Source organism: Coregonus lavaretus, assembly GCF_964263955.1.
Source record: "Coregonus lavaretus genome assembly, chromosome: 31".
Taxonomy (NCBI): domain Eukaryota; kingdom Metazoa; phylum Chordata; class Actinopteri; order Salmoniformes; family Salmonidae; genus Coregonus; species Coregonus lavaretus.
The window spans coordinates 29,663,398-29,686,837 of NC_140018.1; the positions used below are offsets into that span (position 1 = coordinate 29,663,398).

The 23,440-nt window shown below is 42.3% G+C and overlaps 1 protein-coding gene across 4 annotated transcripts in view; it reads right to left on the minus strand.

The window, feature by feature from the left end:
* Positions 1-23,440, minus strand: part of LOC311106863 (unconventional myosin-VI-like) — a 118,476-nt gene that overhangs the window by 48,561 nt on the left and 46,475 nt on the right. For all 4 annotated transcript variants that reach the window (XM_084149247.1, XM_084149246.1, XM_084149245.1 and 1 more), the window contains exons 6-15: positions 22,458-22,563; positions 22,157-22,212; positions 21,965-22,062; positions 21,632-21,796; positions 15,078-15,158; positions 11,874-12,054; positions 8,934-9,078; positions 4,306-4,463; positions 3,912-4,003; positions 2,667-2,739 (exon numbers count right to left, since the gene is read on the minus strand). In XM_084149247.1, coding sequence (XP_084005373.1) covers positions 2,667-2,739; positions 3,912-4,003; positions 4,306-4,463; positions 8,934-9,078; positions 11,874-12,054; positions 15,078-15,158; positions 21,632-21,796; positions 21,965-22,062; positions 22,157-22,212; positions 22,458-22,563 — 1,155 coding nt within the window. The remainder of the gene's footprint in view (positions 1-2,666; positions 2,740-3,911; positions 4,004-4,305; positions 4,464-8,933; positions 9,079-11,873; positions 12,055-15,077; positions 15,159-21,631; positions 21,797-21,964; positions 22,063-22,156; positions 22,213-22,457; positions 22,564-23,440) is intronic.

Here is a 23,440-nt window from a genome sequence, read left to right on the forward strand (position 1 = left end):
TGCCTTGGCCGTGTGTTTTGGGTCATTGTCATGCTGGAATACCCATCCACGACCCATTTTCAATGCCCTGGCTGAGGGAAGGAGGTTCTCACCCAAGAATTGACGGTACATGGCCCCGTCCATCGTCCCTTTGTTGTGGTGAAGTTGTCCAGTCTCCTTAGCAGAAAAACACCCCCAAAGCCTAATGTTTCCACCTCCATGTTTGACGGTGGGGATGGTGTTCTTGGGGTCATAGGCAGCATTCCTCCTCTTCCAAACACGGCGAGTTGAGTTGATGCCAAAGAGCTCCATTTTGGTCTCATCTGACCACAACACTTTCACCCAGTTCTCCTCTGAATCATTCAGAAGTTCATTGGCAAACTTCAGATGGGCATGTATATGTGCTTTCTTGAGCAGGGGGACCTTGCGGGCGCTGCAGGATTTCAGTCCTTCACGGCGTAGTGTGTTACCAATTGTTTTCTTGGTGACTATGGTCCCAGCTGCCTTGAGATCATTGACAAGATCCTCCCGTGTAGTTCTGGGCTGATTCCTCACCGTTCTCATGATCATTGCAACCCCCACGAGGTGAGATCTTGCATAGAGCCCCAGGCCGAGGGAGATTGACACGTCTTTTGTGTTTCTTCCATTTGCGAATAATCGCACCAACTGTTGTCACCTTCTCACCAAGCTGCTTGGCGATGGTCTTGTAGCCCATTCCAGCCTTGTGTAGGTCTACAGTCTTGTCCCTGACATCCTTGGAGAGCTCTTTGGTCTTGGCCATGGTGGAGAGTTTGGTGATTGATTGCTTCTGTGGACACTCCCTTTAAGAGTGTGCTCCTAATCTCAGCTCGTTACCTGTATAAAAAAACACTTGGGAGCCAGAAATCTTTCTGATTGAGAGGGGGTCAAATACTTATTTCCCTCATTAAAATGCAAATCAATTTATAACATTTTTGACATGCGTTTTTCTGGATTTTTTTGTTGCTATTCTGTCTCTCACTGTTCAAATAAACCTACCATTAAAATTATAGACTAATCATTTCTTTGTCAGTGGGCAAACGTACAAAATCAGCAGGGGATCAAATACTTTTTTTCCCTCACTGTAGCTGTCCTCCGGCTACACCATGGTGCTACCATACAGAGTGCTGTTGAGGCTAGTGTAGACCTTCATTGCAAAACAGTGTGTTTTAATCAATTATTTGGTGACGTGAATATATTTAGTAGAGTTTTATCTAAAAAGGATTACTTTTTCAATGTTTTACCATTTTAATTTTTATGAAATTCACTGAGGATGATGGTCCTCCCCTTCCTCCTCTGAGGAGCCTCCACTGGTTGACAACGATGCTGCTTTCCACTTTGCTTCTTAATATAAATCCACAAGCGTTCTATAATTACACTATTAGTTTGTGTATCTCACTGTCTGCAAACAGCTAGTTTGTCTTTTATTAGCAAGTTCTGGCTAAAATAAATTGTGTTAGCTGCTAATGCTAATTGCAAGTAAGCTGGCTAGCTAGCTAATACATTTACTGAGTCAGAGAAAACGTAGCTAGCTAATACAGCCTGATACCAGTGCTAGTGTAGGCCTAAGCCAGCATTTTGATTGTGCAACAGTATCTTCTAAATCAGAGAGGAATAGGTGACGCATGAATATGTTAGCTAAATCAAGTAAGAAAAAACATTTAATGTAGCTAACATCTAATTAGGGTCCCCTGGGAAACACTGATCAACACTTTGGTTCCTAACCTGTCACAATAACTCCTCCCTGGCTTTTTCATGTCAAACAACATGGTATTCAAAGTGGCCACTATTATATTCTAACTCTAGAATTAAAATATTCACTCTATTTCCATGATTCCAACAGTTCACCCAATAATTTGTATCTAAATCAAATAGCAATAGCAGAATTTGGTTAAAAATAAGGCCTAGATGTTTTGCCCATATCATGCAGCCCTTTGTGGCAGTGTGGACATGATCTCAAATGAGTGCAGGAAATGCAGAAATCTATGAAAATTACCTTTGGTTGAAGTTTGAATGAACAGTATAAAACAACCAGAATTTAGAAAGACCCATTGAAATCACTTAGAATTGATGCGTTGCCATTCTAGGTCATGCATTACTTAAAGCAAATGTAGAGCTTGTATTATTAAAAAATATAAAATACCGTAAAAAATGTGAAAATATTGTGATATGATATTTCAGCTATACCGCCCAACCCTACTTGATGGAACAGAAAGTAAAATGTCTGTTCTCAGAGAGCAGTGTATGTGAGAGTCTACAGGGCAGGCTTTGGTCCAATGGCTGCTTCTCTTAAACGCAGACCCCATTCTATCTAGCGTTAACCCCTGTCACCTCCATTCCACTCTCTGGTACCACACACATCTCAAACAGAGGGGTTTAGGTGTGCTCTGGAACATAATCAATCTACCTCCCATCAACTGGCTTTATTTCTGTTGACCATGAAACATAACTTGGGGTCAGGGTCAAGAGTTGTGCGCTCAAAAGCTTAACCTCCCTCAGAGAAAACAGCTATTCCACCTTCCCACACAAACAGAGGTCAAAACAGATCTCCAGTCAGAAGAACATTGAATGGCAACACATTGAAAAAAACAGGGGGAAAACACTGGAAACTAGGTGGAGGATACTGTACGTAGGCTAAACCTCTGAAATGATGTGAAGATGAGACAAACCTATGCAGTCCTGATTGTCGACATAATGGACCTCATTTACTCCAAGACCCTCCTTCTGATACAGCTCTTGTTCCTAGAATTCAAAACAGAACGGTTCCAATAACAAGCATTTGTAATGTCATTCATAATGACATTCAGAAAATAATTGAAGTCTGTTTACCTACAGTACCAGTCAAACGTTTGGACACACTTACTTATTCCAGGAGTTTGCAACAAGCAGAAGGAAACCTTGATATTTAAGATTCAGTTATATTGGTCAGAGAACTTGCTAACGTAAATGTATTATTGCTGGATAGCTATAATAGACAGAAAATATTATGCCCTCAGACTTCATTTGAATACATTTGCGTCTTTGGCCTCATTAGAATAGAGAACAATCATATATACAGTACCAGTCAAAAGTTAGACACACCTACTCATTCAAGGGTTTTTCTTTATTTTGACTATTTCCTTCATGTAGTAACCAAAAAAGTGTTAAACAAATCAAAATATATTTTATATTTGAGATTCTTCAAAGTAGGCACCCTTTGCCTTGATGACAGCTTTGCACACTCTTGGCATTCTCTCAACCAGCTTCATGAGGTAGTCACCTGGAATGCATTTCAATTAACAGGCGTGCCTTGTTAAAAGTTAATTTGTGGAATTTCTTTCCTTCTTAATGCATTTGAGCCAATCAGTTGTGTTGTGACAAGGTAGGGGTGGTATACAGAAGATAGCCCTATTTGGTAAAAGGCCATGTCCATATTATGGCAAGAACAGCTCAAATAAGCAAAGAGAAACGACAGTCCATCATTACTTTAAGACATGAAGGTCAGTCAATCCGGAAAATTTCAAGAACTTTGAAAGTTTCTTCAAGTCTATGAGTGCATAAGCTTTTCTGTCTATTATAGCTATCCAGCAATAATATATTACATTAGCAAGTTCTCTGACAAATATAACTGATTCTTAAATATCAAGGTTTCCTTCTGCTTGTTGCAAAAACCTGGGCTCTTTCTCAGTTCATCTTTCCTAGATTTCTCGCATCCTCTCTCCACGCCTCCTTCTCAGGACGCATTGGAGAAGAAGGTCCAATGGGAAGGACCTTGGTCATTCCCCTCCAATACAGTTGAGGAGGAGGCAAGGAGATAGGATGCTAGGAATCACAGAAAGGCAACTTGAGATTGAGCCCTGTTGTACAGCTGGGATGTCAACTAAGGAGAGAGGAGGCGTCGGGGTCCACAGACCGACAGTGGAAGAAGCGCTCACCTCTTTCAGGATGCGTTCGTTGAAGAACTGCTGCAGCTTCTCGTTACAGTAGTTGATGCAGAACTGCTCAAAGCTGTTGTGCTCAAAGTACTCTGGAAGAGCGACATCAGGAAATGAAAACAAATTTAAAAAACAAGCACTTTAGCTGTAAACCACCACTGTCTCTGACTAATGAACTCTTGCAATTGTGTGCAATGAGTGGTTCGTGTTATGTTGTGTATAATGTCTCATGGTGAAATGTCTGTTGGTTTGATGAATTTTTATGGACAATTATGCTGCAAAACCATTTCCGCCTTAGGGATAATAATGTTTACTACTACTACTACTACTATCATATAATGTGGTATCATGTATCACGTACATGTAGCACAGAGCACATAAAGGGGGTACAGACCAAAGCCTGCGATATCCAGAACCCCGATGAAGTTAGCGGAGGAGTCGAAGGGGAAGCACTGGTTGACCCTGGTGACCACGTGGTCAAACAACCGGCTGTACACGGCCTTGGCCAGGGCATCCCGTGCGTTGTTCGCCTGTTCCACTTTCAGTGGCACTCTGAGAGGGAGAGAGAAAGCACATCATTCCTCCTTCCTCCAGCACTGGTCCTCTGTACGTAAAATGTTTGCATGCATGACTAAGTTGCTTTGGATAAAAGCATCTGCTAAATGGCATACTGTTTATTATATTATAAGTGAATGCTTGCCTTTGTATGCAAAGTTAAATTTCTGTGAAAAACAGGCAATAAAGTATATCTAAGCTAAATCTACCATGTATTCCATACGAGGGGAAATTTGATTTGTCACCAGCAAAGAAACATAGAGCAAAGACATATACACGCATACAGAGACACATACTTGAGCAGTGATGGCTGGTGAAATCAATAGCCCACAATTCATAACGACAAGAGTCGAGTCAGTCTAAATAATCCCATGCATTCATCACCGTGGGTGTGCAAAAATACTGAGGGTCTGCTTGGTTTCCCAAGCAGATAATTGGGTTATTGACATCTTAGGGAAAGAGTGATTGTGGTGTGATAAGGAGCCTTACCAATGAGAGAAAGTATAAGCATCACAGCTCTGAGAATGTATTGTAATGGCCCCAGAGCTCTGACTGCAGTCAAGTGTGCAGCTCAATAATCAGAGACTACCGAGAGGACTAAAAATGCAGTGGAGCGCCAAATGTACAACATGGCTGCCACGTGGACTTAAAAAAGTTTCTCAAGCTTTAGCTTTGCTTCACAAACACATCATTGTCATGCCCTTAAAGAAAAAAAACTCTAATTATATCAACTATATTTTGGTATTTTTGTTCATTAGTCCACAATGTCAGCAGTCAAGTTTTCAAGCTATTGGACTTTCAAGAAGCAATGTGTCACTTGCCACATCATCATGATGATGCAAAATGAATCATATTATGCAAAAAGCATCATAGTGATTAAGTGGCAAGTGACACTTTGCTTCTAAAGTTTTTCCTTTAAGGCAGGAGAGAACCAGGATAACGCTGTACTAGTAGCTCTAGTAGTACTTTAAGGTTATGTCCAAAATCCACCTCTAATGTCTTGATTCTCCTCACACACCTTTACCTCCATCCCTCACACCCACACTACACACGCACTCTTCGGGCAGGACTTATCCATTACCTCGTCCCTCCTGTGGATCTCCATTTAACACATCCCACAAGACAAGAGCTCCCCATTATGATCCCAGCATCACACCACCTCGTCTTACACCTTTGCTCCCTTCAGCTCTCAGTACACCTGGGCCCTCTCTCGCACTCTCTCAACCACAAGCCATGTTTCATTTATATTCTTCCAGCCAGTGAGAAGCTAAGGGTCCACAGCCCAGTTAAAACATTTAAATACCAGGGTTAAGCCCTGGCCTCTCATTTATAATCAAGAGGTATATTACATTTACATTTACGTCATTTAGCAGACGCTCTTATCCATAGAGACTTACAAATTGGTGCATTCAACTTAGGATAGCCAGTGGGACAACCACCCCTTTTTTTTTTTATGGGGGGTTGTAGAAGGATTACGGTTATACTATTCCAGGTATTCCTTAAAGAGGTAGGGTTTCAAGTGTCTCCGGAAGGTGGTCAGTGACTCCGCAGTCCTGGCGTCATGGGGGAGCTTGTTCCGCCATTGGGGTGCCAGAGCAGCGAATAGCTTTGACTGGGCTGAGCGGGAACTGTGCTTCCGTAGAGTTAGGGGGGCTAGCAGGCCAGAGGTGGATGAACGTAGTGCCCTCGTTTGGGTGTAGGGTCTGATCAGAGCCTGAAGGTAAGGAGGTGCCGTTCCCCTCACAGCTCCGTAGGCAAGCACCATGGTTTTGTAGTAGATGCGAGCTTCAACTGGAAGCCAGTGGAGTGTGCGGAGGAGCGGGGTGACATGAGAGAACTTGGGAAGGTTGAGCACCAGACGGGCTGCAGCGTTCTGGATAAGTTGTAGGGTTTTAATGGCACAGGCAGGGAGCCCAGCCAATAGCGAGTTGCAGTAATCCAGACGGGAGATGACAAGTGCCTGGATTAGGACCTGTGCCGCTTTCTGTGTAAGGTAGGGTCGTACTCTGCGAATGTTGTAGAGCATGAACCTGCAGGATCGGGTCACCGCTTTGATGTTAGCGGAGATTGACAGGGTGTTGTCCTGGGTCATGCCAAGGTTCTTTGCACTCTGGGAGGAGGACACAATGGAGTTGTCAACCGTGATGGCGAGATCATGGAGCGGGCAGTCCTTCCCCGGGAGGAAGAGCAGCTTCCAGGTATGAAATGCCAGAACACTAACAGTAGCTGGGATGTGTGTATTCCCTATGAAGCCTGAGGTTATCCACCTTGCTCAATGATCTCCACAAAATTATCCCGGCAGCATGTTATCAGGAAGTTGAGAGGCTCACATATTATTTATATGACCGTTAAATGAGTCTGTACTGCACTGTGAATATGGGCAAGCTGAGAGAGTGGACTGACCCCCCCTGGCCTCGCAGAGATGCTGAGTCCACCACTGAATTCACCATGGTGGGGTCAACACGATTAACATCTCTCTCTCCCACATTCTGCCTCGCACATATAAACGCCTTAAAAGCTAGTCCCTAAACAGGCTAACATTTAGCTAGATACAGCTTTCCCCCTTACATAAGTCATAAAAATAGGCCGCTTAGTGGTGGAGCCACAGACAGAGAGAGCCGGTTGAAATCCCTGTCTACCCTTTATAAGTCACTTAATGTAACTGTACTCACACATTGCGATTGCTGCTATTAATTAAACAGAAATGAAACAAGGCACGGCACACCAATAATTAATTGCTTAATATTACGCCCTCAGAGGCTGCGTCCCAAATCGCACCAGATTCCCTATATCATGCACTTCTTTTGACCAGAACCCTATGGGCCCTGGTCAAAAATAGTGCACTATGTAGGGAATAGAGTAGGACTCACACATAATGACACAGCCAGGCCCATATAAAGCAGCAGTTAAAGCTTAACTACTGTGTGAAAGTGTCTCTCTCTCCACAAATGAAACAACAGACAAACATTTGTGAGGGAGGACATAAGGGTAATTGCACATATCGAGTGGCTTGGCATTCAGGTTGGCGAGCTGAGGGAGCGCCAAGCTGCCCATACAACAATCACTGTCAGGCATTAGACAGGCTGGGCCACGGCTAAATGCACACAGGGCCTTGCCATAGATCGAGAAAGAGGCATGCGTCCCAAATTGCACACTATGCCCTATATAGTGCACTGCTTTTGACAAGGGCTCTGGTCAAAAGTAGTGCACTACATTTTACATTTTAGTCATTTAGCAGACGCTCTTATCCAGAGCGACTTACAGTTAGAGTGAATAATTTTTTTCCCCCCATACTGTGGGAATCGAACCCACAACCCTTGTCTTTTACTCCCTCCATCACTTTGAAGACTTTGAAGCTGTCCATTCCCACAGCAACATGACTTGTTTCTTCTTTGCATGTGATTCTCTCACCTCTCTCCTGCTCAGCCCTATCTCTACTAGTGTTCTATTGAACAACATCAAGTCAAGGGCACGTATTCATTCAATAGTGGCTAGTTCCTATTTTTAATCAGAGATAGAGGCACAGCACTACTGTTTGTGACGTCCGCAGCACACACACACACACAATACAAATGCGCACACACACGCGCATCTATTGGTTCCTATGGTAACTGGCATGTGGCCAGCAAGGCAGGTGTTAACAGAGTGCTAATCATGTGGACCTGACACCATCTACAAACACAAGCCTTCCAATACAAATAGGCTAGAATCACCACCATATTGACAGACATACTGTCTCACATCGGAATGTTTAGGAATACAAACACGTATCACATGCAATTAAAAAACACAGGAGCTACCTGTTATTTTGCCTGTCCTCTCATAAAAGGACCATTAAACCTCTATAACTTATCCAGAACGCTGCAGCCCGTCTGGTGTTCAACCTTCCCAAGTTCTCTCATGTCACCCCGCTCCTCCGCACACTCCACTGGCTTCCAGTTGAAGCTCGCATCTACTACAAAACCATGGTGCTTGCCTACGGAGCTGTGAGGGGAACGGCACCTCCTTACTTTCAGGCTCTGATCAGACCCTACACCCAAACGAGGGCACTACGTTCATCCACCTCTGGCCTGCTAGCCCCCCTACCTTTACGGAAGCACAGTTCCCGCTCAGCCCAGTCAAAGCTATTCGCTGCTCTGGCACCCCAATGGTGGAACAAGCTCCCCCCCAATCCTTCTACCCCCCACCCCCACTTAAAAAGACAAGAAAATGCACCAATTTGTAAGTCACTCTGGATAAGAGTGTCTGCTAAATGACTAAAATGTAAAATGTAATAAAAGGCAGTGGAAAACCCACCCTATTCCCTATGGGTCCTGGTCAAAAGTAGTGCACTATATAGGGAATAGTGCCATTTAAAATGCACTCGCAGTCCTCTCTCCATGCAAGGCCGTTGAGGAGAAGAAAGTGACTTACATAGAGATGCTATATGTAATAATATGTTCTATATGTCGTTCCATTGTGACTTACTTGATAACTGTTCCTTTGGCGCCCCCTGCTGTGGTGAGCATGACCCTGGAGGTGAGGCTGACTCGCAGGTCCAACTCTTCCAGACCCAGCAGCTCAGCACAGTACTCCACCGTCTGGCTCGACTGGTTCTTTATGGTGCAGCCACCTGGTGGAACAGCGCGATCACATTGTGAGTAGTTAGTAATGTTGTTAGTAACATTGTTAGTAACTTTCTAAGGACAATGTGTAGAATGATGTTGTGAGAGGTTAGGAAGAATTTAGCAAAGATACTTCCAGTTCAGCTGTCATTCAATGAGAAAGTCAAAATGTCAACAGTGATTTTATTGAAGACTGAGTAAGCTCTGACCCTGGGTAAAATGTGCATACAGTGAGTGCACATATTGTACATTACAGTACAACATGGGTTTGACATATCATGACATGTACTACAGTTCAATACTGCCCATATCGATCCTGAACATCCATAAGGAAACAGCACGATCAAAGTCTGGTACTCTTGGGACAATATTAAATTTTAAAGCACTAGCTACATACGGAAATCCAGATTCACCCTAGTCTGGTCTCAATAATATTAGGACAAAGCCTACAATCACTCTCACATGATTTATCAGCGAAGACTTAACCTTTTTGCCCATCTATTTCATAATGAAACAGGCTTCATTATTCCTGAACCATAGCACTCCATCACTGCCTAACACTATGCATTTCATAAGTCTCCTACCGTGCCAGGTATCTACAGATTTTACACCAGATAATGTGATATACCCAAAGGTCTTTGGTGTCTATTACTGGACGTTACAGGAAAGCCCCATACTTATAGATTTTTCAGCTAACCTGTTCATGGCGATACATTCTTCATTCTCTTAGAAATGTCAGTTTCCAGTTGCAAGTGGTTCTACAAAAACCAGCAAAAACTCAGAAAGAAAGATATTCAATCCATGTTTTGTAACACGCAAGGAGGTTCCTCGCCATCTTAGCTGCGGCGCATCTAGCATTTCCCAGCGTCTTTGGAACTAGTCGTTTCTATGCAACGTGGCCACGTGCAGAAGTATATGACACAGTGGACCAAAACAAAGATCTACACACACATAAGAGGCAAATCTCACTCCATACAAAACATAGATTTAATACTTTTCAGAATTTATGTTTTTTTGTAGAACCACATGCAACTGGAAACTGACATTTCGAAATATAATTTTTTCACTGAATCAAGAACAAAAGAAAGTATCGCCAAAAACAGGTTAGTTGAAAATTCTATGGCGGTGGTTTGTATGGGGCTTTCCTGTAACGCCCAGTAACTGACACCAAAAATCTTTGGTTATATCACATTATCTGGCATACAATCTGTAGATAGACAAGAGATGGGATAGTGGGAAAGAAAGGAGGGGATAAGATGGCTAGTTCAAGGGCGACACAGGATAATTTTGGGACGACACAGGACAGTTTTGGGACGACACAAAGGAGGGGATAATGGGGACTGTTTAGGGGCGACAGGAAGGAGGTGATAAGAGGGATGGTTTGGTGGCAACACAGGAAGGAGGGGATAAGGGGCACAGTTTTCAGTGCGACACTGGAAGGCGCTTCTCTCAGAAGAGCTGAGGCAGGATATCCTATGTTTCATGTTGGGGACAAGGAGCATCAGGACAGTTCCCATCTCTCATCCTTATGATCATTATCTTCTCTGACTGGACTCTTTGCTTCAGGTCGCTGTAAAAACACACCACGGGAGACTCCCGCTAAGTACAAACTACTCGTTTTAAACGCTGCCATGGTGTGCCGCTCTCACTCTCTTCACTTTCACAGAGGGAAAAAAGAGAGGAGAAATGAAAGGCACTACATTCAAGTTTCACTCTGATGTTCAAAAGGAATGGTTTATTCTCATAAACTGTGACCGTCGTCTGAAACAGCATGTGTGTAATGTGGAGTCAGTGGGTGGAGGAGAGCCCAAGACATTCACATCATAATGCATCAGCCGTGCCAAATGAAAGAATATACTTGCTCTAACAACAACAACAAAAATCTATGAGATTATTCTGTAAGATATTATAACCGTAGAGGACTACAAAGAGCGACATTCACAAAGAGACGTGAAACATTTCATCAGTTAATCCAATGGCTTTGTATCAATAGTAAATGAATGGGAGGAGAATGACTAGTCCCCAGTGTCCTTGTGTCTTGTGGTGGCTCTTTGATAGTGAATAAAATACATTTCACAGACTACAACAAGAGGCCACATGGGTCTTTAGAAGAAAGCTGAAGATTAAAGTAATTGATCACAGAGCAAGTGTCCTGGGGGACAAAAGCAAAACGGCACACCTGCTTCACAGACACAAAAGAGGATTGTTTTTCTGGTTAGACTAGACCAGGGACTAGACCCCATTTTGTAGGCCCCCGGATCCATTATTATTTACATTTTTTGCAAAGGTATCTGCCAGCTCTGACAAAACTTGAACTACCACTTCCTCAGCATCCCTTAGACTTCCTGTCCTGTGCCCTGGTGCTTTACTCACATTGTCACTGCACTGAAAGAGAGACAGCTGTGTCTTTGTTGTTGGTTAATGTACCAAATAGTATGCGTTTTGGAGTGATATACTCTGACATCTCATATGCCAAGCCATCTGTTAAGAAAGCTTGCAAACAAGCATGCAAAAAACTATTGAAACGATGATGAGGAGTGAGTGAGTGAGTGAGTGAGTGAGTGAGTGAGAGCAAGAGCTGGCACAGCTGATGTGCAAACTATAATGAGCACTGAGTGAATGAGAGAGACAGAGCGAGAGAGGGGGAGGTAGAGAGAGACAGAGACCGTTCTCACCTGATGTGGAAACTATAGTGAGCAGTGAATGAGTGAGAGACAAAGTGAGAGACAGAGTGTGAGAGCGAAAAGACAGTCAGACAGACAAAAAGAGACCTCACAGAAAGACCGACAGACACCCTGCTCACCTGATGTGCTGCCTGCCTCCTCAAAGTCGATGTTGCCTAGGTGCAAAACCCCGGCCACCACTCTGAACAGGTCCAGCTTCTCCGTGTCATCCAGGCCGATCTTCTTCATGGCCCCACACATCCTGTTGAAGTCCCCCTGGTCGTCCAGCAGAGGGTCCTTCAGGGGCCCAGCCTTCAGGTGCTGAGGAACCATGGGGAAAGGACGGGTCAGTGGTCGCCCTCAGTCGGGGTCACCCTTTCTCTACAACCTTAACCCTTCAGCAGCCCAGCTTTCAGGTGCCGAGAGACCATGGATGGGTCAGTGACCAGGGTCACACGCTCTTTACAGAAGGGGTACTGTCTCAAAGACTGTAGGCTTGCATTGTAGCTGTGTCAATGTTGTGCCACAAGGTCAATAAAATGAAGAAAGAAAACTCTTATTACCCATAAAGTAATAAAAAGACCATCCGTCTCCCTCACAGGCAAGAGTTTTTCTTTGAAAGTATTTGTTTGGATTTGAGATGAGGCAATGCTATTGGACTTGGGACTTCAAGCTAATTGGGATGATTTTTTAATGGAATTAGCACATTAAACCTGCATGGAAGATAAAGTACATAACATCTCCAGCTATCTGCAGTAGGAAGAGGAGCAAGGATAGTAAGGTAGAGCCCACACCTGGAAAACCAGCAACACAAAGAAGAATGTTACAGTATGATAGTACACTGGCAGAGCAATGACAACATACAGTAGCTTCAAACACCAGACTAGAATGGCAGATAACTGGCTTTTATGATAATTGGGTTTCCTAATATTAAACAGTTTTGTTTTAAGAGGTACATTTGAATGTGTCCGTGGCCAATGAGACACTAATAAGAATCCATCTCGTCATTCAACTTTACGCTCTTGAACTTATTTTCATAAAAATAATATCAACTAACATTCTGTAACTGAAGGTGGTTGCATTAGTTTATGAATTAACTCTATTGCAATGAGAAATACTTTTCGGCATACAACACAGTACAGAGCAGACATTGCCTTGTAAACAACAACCATATAGGAGGGCTGTTGTCTAGGAGCGGTTTATTCTTCTCTATAGGAAAATGGATGACCTAAGGTGATAAGAAAGCCAAGCCATTACAATAATGGAAACCAAGCAGTTTGTTTAAAGCACATTTGAGCACTTTATTCCCAATTATACAGTAGCTGCTTGGGATAGATGCATTTCATGTACTGAGTAAAAGTTTCTTGGCTCCAAACTTCACAGTAACTTTTGGATATCAAATAGAAGGCTTATATTGCCACGAGTGCCAGTTTATTACGTTTATTTGGCAGGGACAGTGCACAACAAAAAATAAGTCTCAGTGCACTGTGAAATTATGCGTCCCACCAGATTTCGCTAATAGCTACTTTCCATCTGTAGTCCCCGACTACACCATTAAAAAACCATTGTACTCTGACATTCTGGTCCAGCTTTACGCAGGACACAAAATTTGTTGTCATTTTGACCTCAAGCCTTACACTACAGAGAAAAATCACATCATGCACTTAAAGAGAGAGAAAGCATGCAAGGACCCCACCACACACAGCACCAATGTGAACCCAGAGACAAAAATAAATAAAATGTTCCAAAATTGACATCATAATAAAATCAAAAAGAAGTAATCCTTGTAACGGCACCAAATCTATAATCACCTGATCGTCCTGTATTATATAGAGAAGAAGCAGTGTAAAGAGAAATACAACCTTGATCAACAACAGTGACAGTGAACATGGTATGAAGTGAGGGGTCCGTCCCATATAGCACCCTATTCCCTAGTTAGTGCACTACTTTTGACCAGGGCCCATAGTGAATAGGGTGCCATTTGGAACACAGACGATGTATGGGCAAATTATATCCACAAGCAATGAGCATAAAGGCCTTATTCAGCATTTGTCACAACATGATTCTCTCCAATAGGCCAAACACAGCATTTATCATGAACAGGTGCTTCCTGTGATCAAAAGTTACGATCCTCCATGATCATATAAGAAGCTACATGCCTCCATGGAGATTGCCTTCTCCTGGTGTGAACCTAGAAAGAGACCAAATGTATCACCTACCTGTACTGTCCCTACCATCTAAAAGCTTCACCTGAATATCATCTGCTTAGGTTAAACATACGCTGAAAAACTCAACCCAACAAGTCCTCATAATTTCTTTGTTTACTGTGAAGTTAACTATAAAATTTGAATTACTTCCATTTCTATGGTTTAACTTACATGGTAGTATAACATGGTAGTATTACCTCTACTAAAACATATGGCATCAGCCGCACAATTACAAAACATGATATTATCGGATTGAAAATGTCCACACTCATTTTCTCCCACTGATGTCCCTGACTACATAGAATGGATGAATCATCAATGTCCCTCAAGGGGAGAGTAAGAGAAGCATACTGTTGTAAAGGGCATTTCAAAATAACTATAATAATTAATTACACTAGTGAGTCCTGAAGGCACACAGTTGCAGTAATGGAGAACTTATGCATAATTACCCAAAGGGAGAAGGCAAAGAAAGGAAGTCATTTCGGCTGAGCATAAAGATCTCTCATTGATGCTGTATTTACATCTATTCATACAGTCTTCATCTCACTGGCTCCTTTCTTAATTAAATGGTTTGCTTCTTATTTGCATCACATCTCAGAGAACAAAGTTTCCCGAGGTAATATAATGGGGCTTATCTGACCAGAATAAAAATAAAACAATTTGTAGGCAACTTTGTGGGAGTTCTATAACTTGTAAAAAACGTGTCTTCTTCGGTAAAAAGAAAAGTCACTACTGGAAGGCACTGTATCAGTGCATCTGCAGATCAAGAACAATTATCCTTATTTGACTGAGCAGGCCGTTTAGTAAAGGTAAAAGACATTGTGACAGATACAGGGAGCAAGATGGGGATGGAAGAGTACATTCTGTTATTTTCTCTCTGCGCAGACAGAGTTGTGCCCAAGTGCATTTCCAGTTAGTTCTGGAGATGAGAAACCATCTGTCACTAGATACCCAAAAACTACGGATCAGAGGGAGGATTTCCTTCTGTGGTTGTCCAGATATCTGGGAATACCCGGAGTAGCTAAAGACAATAGAACCAATCAATATGGAATGTACATGAAGAAAGAAAAGAAAAGAAAGAAAGGCGAGAGAGAAAGGAGAGAGAGAAAGAAAGAAAGATTAAGATCTGCACAGTACCTCTGGGCTCTTGCGGTTCTGAAGGATCTGTTTGTCTGTGTCCTTATTTGCAAAGAAGCGAGTGCATCCTCTGTTCAAATACTGCAACACAGACAAATACAACACAACATGGATCAATATACTGCTGTATGATATACACTACCAGTCAAAAGTGTGGACACACCTACTCATTCAAAGGTTTTTCTTTATTTGTACTATATTTTACATTGTTGAATAATAGTGAAGACATAAAAACTATGAAATAACACATATGGAATCATGTAGTAACCAAAAAAGTGTTAAACAAATCAAATATGTTATATTTGAGATTCTTCAAATAGCCACCCTTTGCCTTGATGACAGCTTTGCGCACACTTGGCATTCTCTCAACCAGCTTCATGAGGTAGTCACCTGGAATGCATTTCAATTAACAGGTGTGCCTTCTTTAAAGTTCATTTGTGGAATTTATTTCCTTCTTAATGTGTTTGAATCAATCAGTTGTGTTGTGACAAGGTGGGGGGGTTTCATCATAGTGCTTGATGGTTTTTGCAACTGCACTTGAAAAACTTTCAAAGTTCTTGAAATTTTCAGCATTGACTGAAAGTAATGATTGACTGCCGTTTCTCTATTTGGTAAAATACCAAGTCCATATTATGGCAAGAACAGCTCAAATAAGCAAAGAGAAACGGCAGTCCATCATTACTTTCAGTCAATGCTGAAAATGTCAAGAACTTTGAAAGTTTTTCAAGTGCAGTTGCAAAAACCATCAAGCACTATGATGAAACTGGCTCTCATGAGGACCGCCACAGGAATGGAAGACCCAGAGTTACCTCTGCTGCAGAGGATAAGTTCATTAGAGTTACCAGCCTCAGAAATTGCAGCCCAAATAAATGTTTCAGAGTTCAAGTAACAGACACATCTCAACATCAACATCAACTGTTCAGAGGGGACTGTGTGAATCAGGCCTTCACGGCCTTCTTGCTGCAAAGAAACCATTACTAAAGGACACCAATAATAAGAAGAGACTTGCTTGGGCCAAGAAACATGAAAAATGGACATTACACTTGTGGAAATCTGTCCTTTGATGAGTCCAAATTTGAGATTTTGGGTTCAAACCGCCGTGTCTTTGTGAGATGCGGTGTGGATGAACGGATGATCTCCGCATGTGTAGTTCCCACCGTAAAGCATGGAGGAGGAGGTGTTATGGTGTGGGGGTGCTTTGCTGGTGACACTGTCAGTGATTTATTTAGAATTTAAGGCACACTTAACCAGCATGGCTACCACAGCATTCTGCAGTGATACGCCATCCCATCTGGTTTGGGCTTTTTGGGACTATCATTTGTTTTTCAACAGGACAATGACCCAACACACCTCCAGGCTGTGTAAAGGCTATTTTACCAAGAAGGAGAGTGATTGAGTGCTACATCAGATGACCTGGCCTCCACAATCCCCCGACCTCAACCCAATTGAGATGGTTTGGAATGAGTCGCACGGCAGAGTGAAGGAAAAGCAGCCAACAAGTGCTCAGAATTTGTGGGAACTCCTTCAAGACTGTTGGAAAAGCATTCCAGGTGAAGCTGGTTGAGAGAATGCCAAGTGTACAAAGCTGTCATCAAGGCAAAGGGTGGCTACTTTGAAGAAACTCAAATATAAAATACATTTTGATTTGTTAAACACTTTTTTGGTTACTACATGATTCCATATGTGGTCCTCTGTAGCTCAGCTGGTAGAGCACGGCGCTTGTAACGCCAAGGTAGTGGGTTCGATCCCCGGGACCACCCATACACAAAAATGTATGCACGCATGACTGTAAGTCGCTTTGGATAAAAGCGTCTGCTAAATGGCATATTATTTATTATTATTATATGTGTTACAGTGAGGGAAAAAAGTATTTGATCCCCTGCTGATTTTGTACATTTGCCCACTGATAAAGACATGATCAGTCTATAATTTTAATGGTAGGTTTATTTGAACAGTGAGAGACAGAATATCAACAAAAATATCCAGAAGAACGCATGTCAAAAATGTTATAAATTGATTTGCATTTTAATGAGGGAAATAAGTATTTAACCCCTCTGCAAAACATGACTTACTACTTGGTGGCAAAACCCTTGTTGGCAATCACAGAGGTCAGATGTTTCTTGTAGTTGGCCACCAGGTTTGCACACATCTCAGGAAGGATTTTGTCCCACTCCTCTTTGCAGATCTTCTCCAAGTCATTAAGGTTTCGAGCCTGACGTTTGGCAACTCGAACCTTCAGCTCCCTCCACAGATTTTCTATGGGATTAAGGTCTGGAGACTGGCTAGGCCACTCCAGGACCTTAATGTACTTCTTCTTGAGCCACTCCTTTGTTGCCTTGGCCGTGTGTTTTGGGTCATTGTCATGCTGGAATACCCATCCACGACCCATTTTCAATGCCCTGGCTGAGGGAAGGAGGTTCTCACCCAAGATTTGATGGTACATGGCCCCGTCCATCGTCCCTTTGATGCGGTGAAGTTGTCCTGTCCCCTTAGCAGAAAAACACCCACAAAGCATAATGTTTCCACCTCCATGCTTGTTGGTGGGGATGGTGTTCTTGGGGTCATAGGCAGCATTCCTCCTCCTCCAAACACGCCGAGTTGAGTTGATGCCAAAGAGCTCGATTTTGGTCTCATCTGACCACAACACTTTCACCCAGTTCTCCTCTGAATCATTCAGATGTTCATTGGCAAACTTCAGACGGGCCTGTATATGTGCTTTCTTGAACAGGGGGACCTTGCGGGCGCTGCAGGATTTCAGTCCTTCACGGCATAGTGTGTTTTCTTGGTGACTATGGTCCCAGCTGCCTTGAGATCATTGACAAGATCCTCCCGTGTAGTTCTGGGCTGATTCCTCACCGTTCTCATGATCATTGCAACTCCACGAGGTGAAATCTTGCATGGAGCCCCAGGCCGAAGGAGATTGACAGTTCTTTTGTGTTTCTTCCATTTGCGAATAATCGCACCAACTGTTGTCACCTTCTCACCAAGCTGCTTGGCGATGGTCTTGTAGCCCATTCCAGCCTTGTGTAGGTCTACAATCTTGTCCCTGACATCCTTGGAGAGCTCTTTGGTCTTGGCCATGGTGGAGAGTTTGTGGACAGGTGTCTTTTATACAGGTAACAAACAGATTAGGAGCACTCCCTTTAAGAGTGTGCTCCTAATCTCAGCTCATTACCTGTATAAAAGACACCTGGGAGCCAGAAATCTTTCTGATTGAGAGGGGGTCAAATACTTATTTCCCTCAATAAAATGCAAATCAATTTATAACATTTTTGGCATGTGTTTTTCTGGATTTTTTTCTCTCACTGTTCAAATAAAACTACCATTAAAATTATAGACTGATAATTTCTTTGTCAGTGGGCAAACGTACAAAATCAGCAGGGGATTAAATACTTTTTTCCCCCTCACTGTATATCATAGTTTTGACGTCTTCACTATTATTCTACAATGTAGAAAATAGTAACAAATAAAGAAAAACCCTTGAATGAGTAGGTGTGTCCAAACTTTTGACTGGTACTGTATGTCAAAAGACACACAAGAATGGCTTTCCAAGAGGTGTTGAGAGTTCCTGAGTGGTCCAGCCTCAGTCCTGACTTAAAAAAGGTTTGAATATTGATTGACCTTGAGCAATTTTGACAAAAACAATGGATACATTTTGCCCTAAGAGTTATACAAAGTTGGTCAAATTTTATTCAAAATGATTCATAGCTGTAATGCCTACGAAAGGTGCTTCCACCAAGCATTAACTCTGGTGTGTGAAGCATTACGCAATAAAGACATTTGTTTTTAAATTTTAATTAATTTGGAAATGTTTCTATAATTTTTGTTTAACTTTGAAAATGTGGAGTAGGTTTTGTAGATCCGTAGGAAAAAAATGCCAATGTACTCCCTTTTGTGGGTTAATTTGAAGGCAACAAAATGTGCAAGGGGTGTGTAGACTCACTAGCGAATGTACTTCCACATCACCGTCTATCTATTTCCATAGAAGTCTATGTGTGGCCTGCACAGGCGTTCCATATGATGGATTACACATCGTTGTGAGCGGATTTGTTGTTTACTTGGGTCTTGATCATTCACCATTGTTCACGGTAAAGAATGTATTTGGCACAAACTATGTTTATTCCTCTCTGTAATTGCCTTTGTGCAACTTTTAATGAATTCTCAGTCGCTTGCTTCCTTCCTGCCTGTCGCTAGAGATCCGGCCTGATGATGAGCGCAACGACAACGTCCCAGGTGGGTAGGAGAGAATAACAAAACAGAAACAGAACCCAGTTGCTTATCTTGTTTGTAGGAGACGAGTCATTTTCAGCTGGCCAGATGGAACGGAACAAAGACTTTAATTACAGAGATAGGCTTTGAGGAGGATTGTGTCTCTCTCCCTCTCTCTCTCTCTCTCGCTCTGCCCAGCCCTGTGCTCTACACTCCAGACAGGGCATATTCAGTAACACAGCACAAGGCTACAGAATATAACAGACACTTCTTATAAAGCTCCACACAGCCCTGCTGCAAACCCCACTGGGTCTCCACTGTGCACAAAAGTAATTGTTGTTATTAAGAAATACAATTTCATTTTAGTTTCCAGATCAGCAGAAAAATGGTAGGACAGATGAGACTATTTGAGGAAGCAAGGGACTACGGTCGAGCAGAAGTACCTGGCTTACTGCCCAGAAGAAATGCTTCGCAGAGGATAGAAATCATAGAAATACTGGGAAACTATGGCCATTGCAGTATGGCAAATGACACAAATGAGAGGAGGCTGTAGAACACAAAATTCTGACATGAAAGTAATGTCTCACTGAAGAGAGGGGAGATGTAGGCTACCTTCTGAGCCACGCTGAAATGATGTGTCTGCAGCAAGTGATGTTGAAGGTACTTAAATCCCATATTTTCCCTGCAACTTCCTTCCTGTCTAGCTGCTCACTCGGTTTCAATTCAATTTGATGCCAATCTGTTATGAATGCGAAACAGATGGCACATGAGTTGTCTGGGCTCTGTTAATTCTATATTATAATCTGCACCGCTTGCCGAACGTGACTGAGCCCTCTAAAATGTGCTGCTGATAGCCAGAATCTTCAACGGTCAGTCGTAATGTCCTAGTTGAATTGGAGATGAGCAGAAATGTCACTGCAGATTATCTCTGCATCACTCAGTTTGACTATCTCCATTATAGTGGACAATGTTCCTGTCAAGAGCTGGAGTCAAAGCGCTTTATCTTCCTGAAGCTTAGTGCAGTGGTTTTCAACCCCTGGGGGTCCAAAGGGGGTACTACAGGTAGGTCACAAATGTTTTGTATTAATGCTATTATAAGCAATTTTATAATACTTTTCACAATGACAATTGTTTATTATAATAATAATAATCATAATCGTAATCATAATAATAAGCCTTTCATCTATTACATTCACTGATAAAAATGGACTAAATTTGACAGCCAAGATATTTATTTTATTTTTTTGGCTGTTGATGGCAATTTGGTAGTCCTCAGAACGGAAAAGGTTGGGAACCACTGGCCTAAAGAGCCCAGGCAGGAAACTTTAAAAGAGGGGATCAATATTGGACAAAGCAGGAGGGGAGTTTGTACAACTTGTACAAACATGCCAGTTTAACTACAACAGAATTGGGTGTCTGAAAGCATCTCATCCCCCTGATGGGAACCAGACAGGGATCTTTAAACCAATGGTGGACAGGAATGGCAGGCAGGGAGTTAGTACAACTTCCCTAAACACCTGCCAGCTAACAACATCAGAATTGGGTGTAGGTAACCCTGAGACGGAGGGGAACCAGACAGGGAACTTTAATAAAGGATTAACGATAATGGACAAGGCAGGAAGAGAGTTTGTACAACTTCTCTAAAAACCTGACAGCTGACTATAACAGAATTGGCTTTCCTTAAAGCACAATGAGATGGATTGTTATATTTGTGAAGTTGACGACAAGAAAATAAGCCCTTCTTAAAGGATGGCGGAGAGTGCCATCTAGTGGTTTCAGAGGTACGGAGCAACATTAACAATTCAAGCAAACGTGTTTCATGACTTGACATTTTCATAGCATCTTTTATGTTAAGCTTAAAACACCAAAACGAGTGAGTCTCCTTAATATTTAATGAGGAGCTTTGGTACCCCCTGTTGAGCTGACTGCTTGGGGTGGAGGTGCTGAGTCCTCACTCCTCACACTGATACGAGTGTCAGGGAGTGTTTTAGGGGATCGGCCTGAGCAAGGAGCTGCGCAGATTCACTCATCTCAATCACACGATGACTAGTTATTTGAGATGCAAGGTGATTTGTAGATAAGTGATTCTGCGGAGCACCTTGCTCAGGTTTATCCTCTTGAACGCACAGAGATGCATACATTTAAAGTACCATACATGGGGTCCAAGGCCAGATAGTCCGACCATGCAGTTGGATGATGAGCTACACAACCTGGGACTCAACACCACATCAGCTTGGGACCTGGCCCAGAATAGGACGGTGCAGATATCCAAATGTTCAGAAGCTACGGTACAAGGAGCTAGCGAAGATGAATGAGTGACAGGCCGGTCTGTAGGCCCCACTCACCCTGAAGGCGTCTGGGGATTCCAGATGGAACTTGGTCCTGATGTCCTCTGAGGCTCCGGCACACAGCCGGTAGAAGATGTGGTAGTTCCTCTCCTCCTGGCTCTGCTGGCAGATCCTGGACTTCTCCAGCAGGTAGTGGGACACAAAGCCACCTACCACAGTATTCTGACCAGACAACACAGTTTCAATTAGCATCAGACGTAGCCAAAGCAAAAGCTGAAAGTATTCAAAGACATTTCAAATAGTATTTGAACACTTATCATGGTGTTGTTGTCTGATGATTTTAATGATCGTGAAATATTGTACAGTGGTATGACAGTGCTGCTGCTGTACCTTTTCGTTGAAGTGGATCTCTACAAACTTCCCAAAGCGACTACTGTTATTATTCCTGACAGTTTTAGCATTCCCAAAAGCCTCCAGCAGGGGATTGGCTGTGGGATTGATGAAGAAGAATAGCAATTAAAACACAAATCCATACAGTATGGTAATTAGGTCATGCTGCTGGGAAGTGAGATTCATATTTACCTTCAACTATTCTCTCATCAATATCTTGACCTGTTCCATAGGACGTTGTTAAGTATCTATAGGGCAGAAATAAATTATCAGAGTTAATGTGAATACTCTGACTAAACTTCTTTACATGAACCAATAGAAACAGCCTGCCAGATCAGACTGGGCTGCGTCCCAAATGGCACCCTACTCCCTATATAGTGCACTACTTTTGACTAGTTCTGGTTTAAAAAAATTGTGCACTATATAAGGAATATGGTGCCATTTGGGACACATCCTGTGTGATGACGATGCACAGAGAATGTCATGACTTTACCGGAGGACAAACTTGGTGTTTTCGGTCTTTCCAGCACCAGATTCCCCAGACACGATGATGGACTGGCTCATCTTCAGCACCCTCATGTCCCTATAGGCCTTGTCAGCTGACAAAGACATAACGCCATTAGACAGTGTTCACAGTTTGTTTACACTCTCCTTTACCTCAGTGACACAAAAATGTATCTCAATGGGATCATAAATTAAGTATATGGACGCAATAGCCATGCAGACGGTACAATGAATACTCCTGAATTGTTTACACACTTTATTTACATCAGTAACACACAACATATCCGAATGGGATCCTCAAGATGATGGTTGCATTAGCAAAGTTAAACTATACAATGAATGCTCACTGGAAATAGATAGCGAAATCACATTGATAAAATATGCCAAGACAGAGCATACATAGAGTGCCTTGCAAAAGTATTCATCCCCCTTGGCGTTTTTCCTATTTTGTTGCATTACAACCTGTAATTTAAATGGATTTTTTGTTGGATTTCATGTAATGGACATACACAAAATAGTCCAAATTGGTGAAGTGAAATGAAAAAAAGAACTTGTTTCAAAAAATTATAGAAAATAAATAACGGAAAAGTGGTGCGTGCATATGTATTCACCCCCTTTGCTATGAAGCCCCTAAATAAGATCTGGTGCAACCAATTACCTTCAGAAGTCACATAATTAGTTAAATAAAGTCCACCTGTGTGCAATCTAAGTGTCACATGATCTCAGTGTATATATATATATACACACAGTGGGGGAAAAAAGTATTTAGTCAGCCACCAATTGTGCAAGTTCTCCCACTTAAAAAGATGAGAGAGGCCTGTAATTTTCATCATAGGTACACGTCAACTATGACAGACAAAATGAGATTTTTTTTCTCCAGAAAATCACATTGTAGGATTTTTTATTAATTTATTTGCAAATTATGGTGGAAAATAAGTATTTGGTCAATAACAAAAGTTTCTCAATACTTTG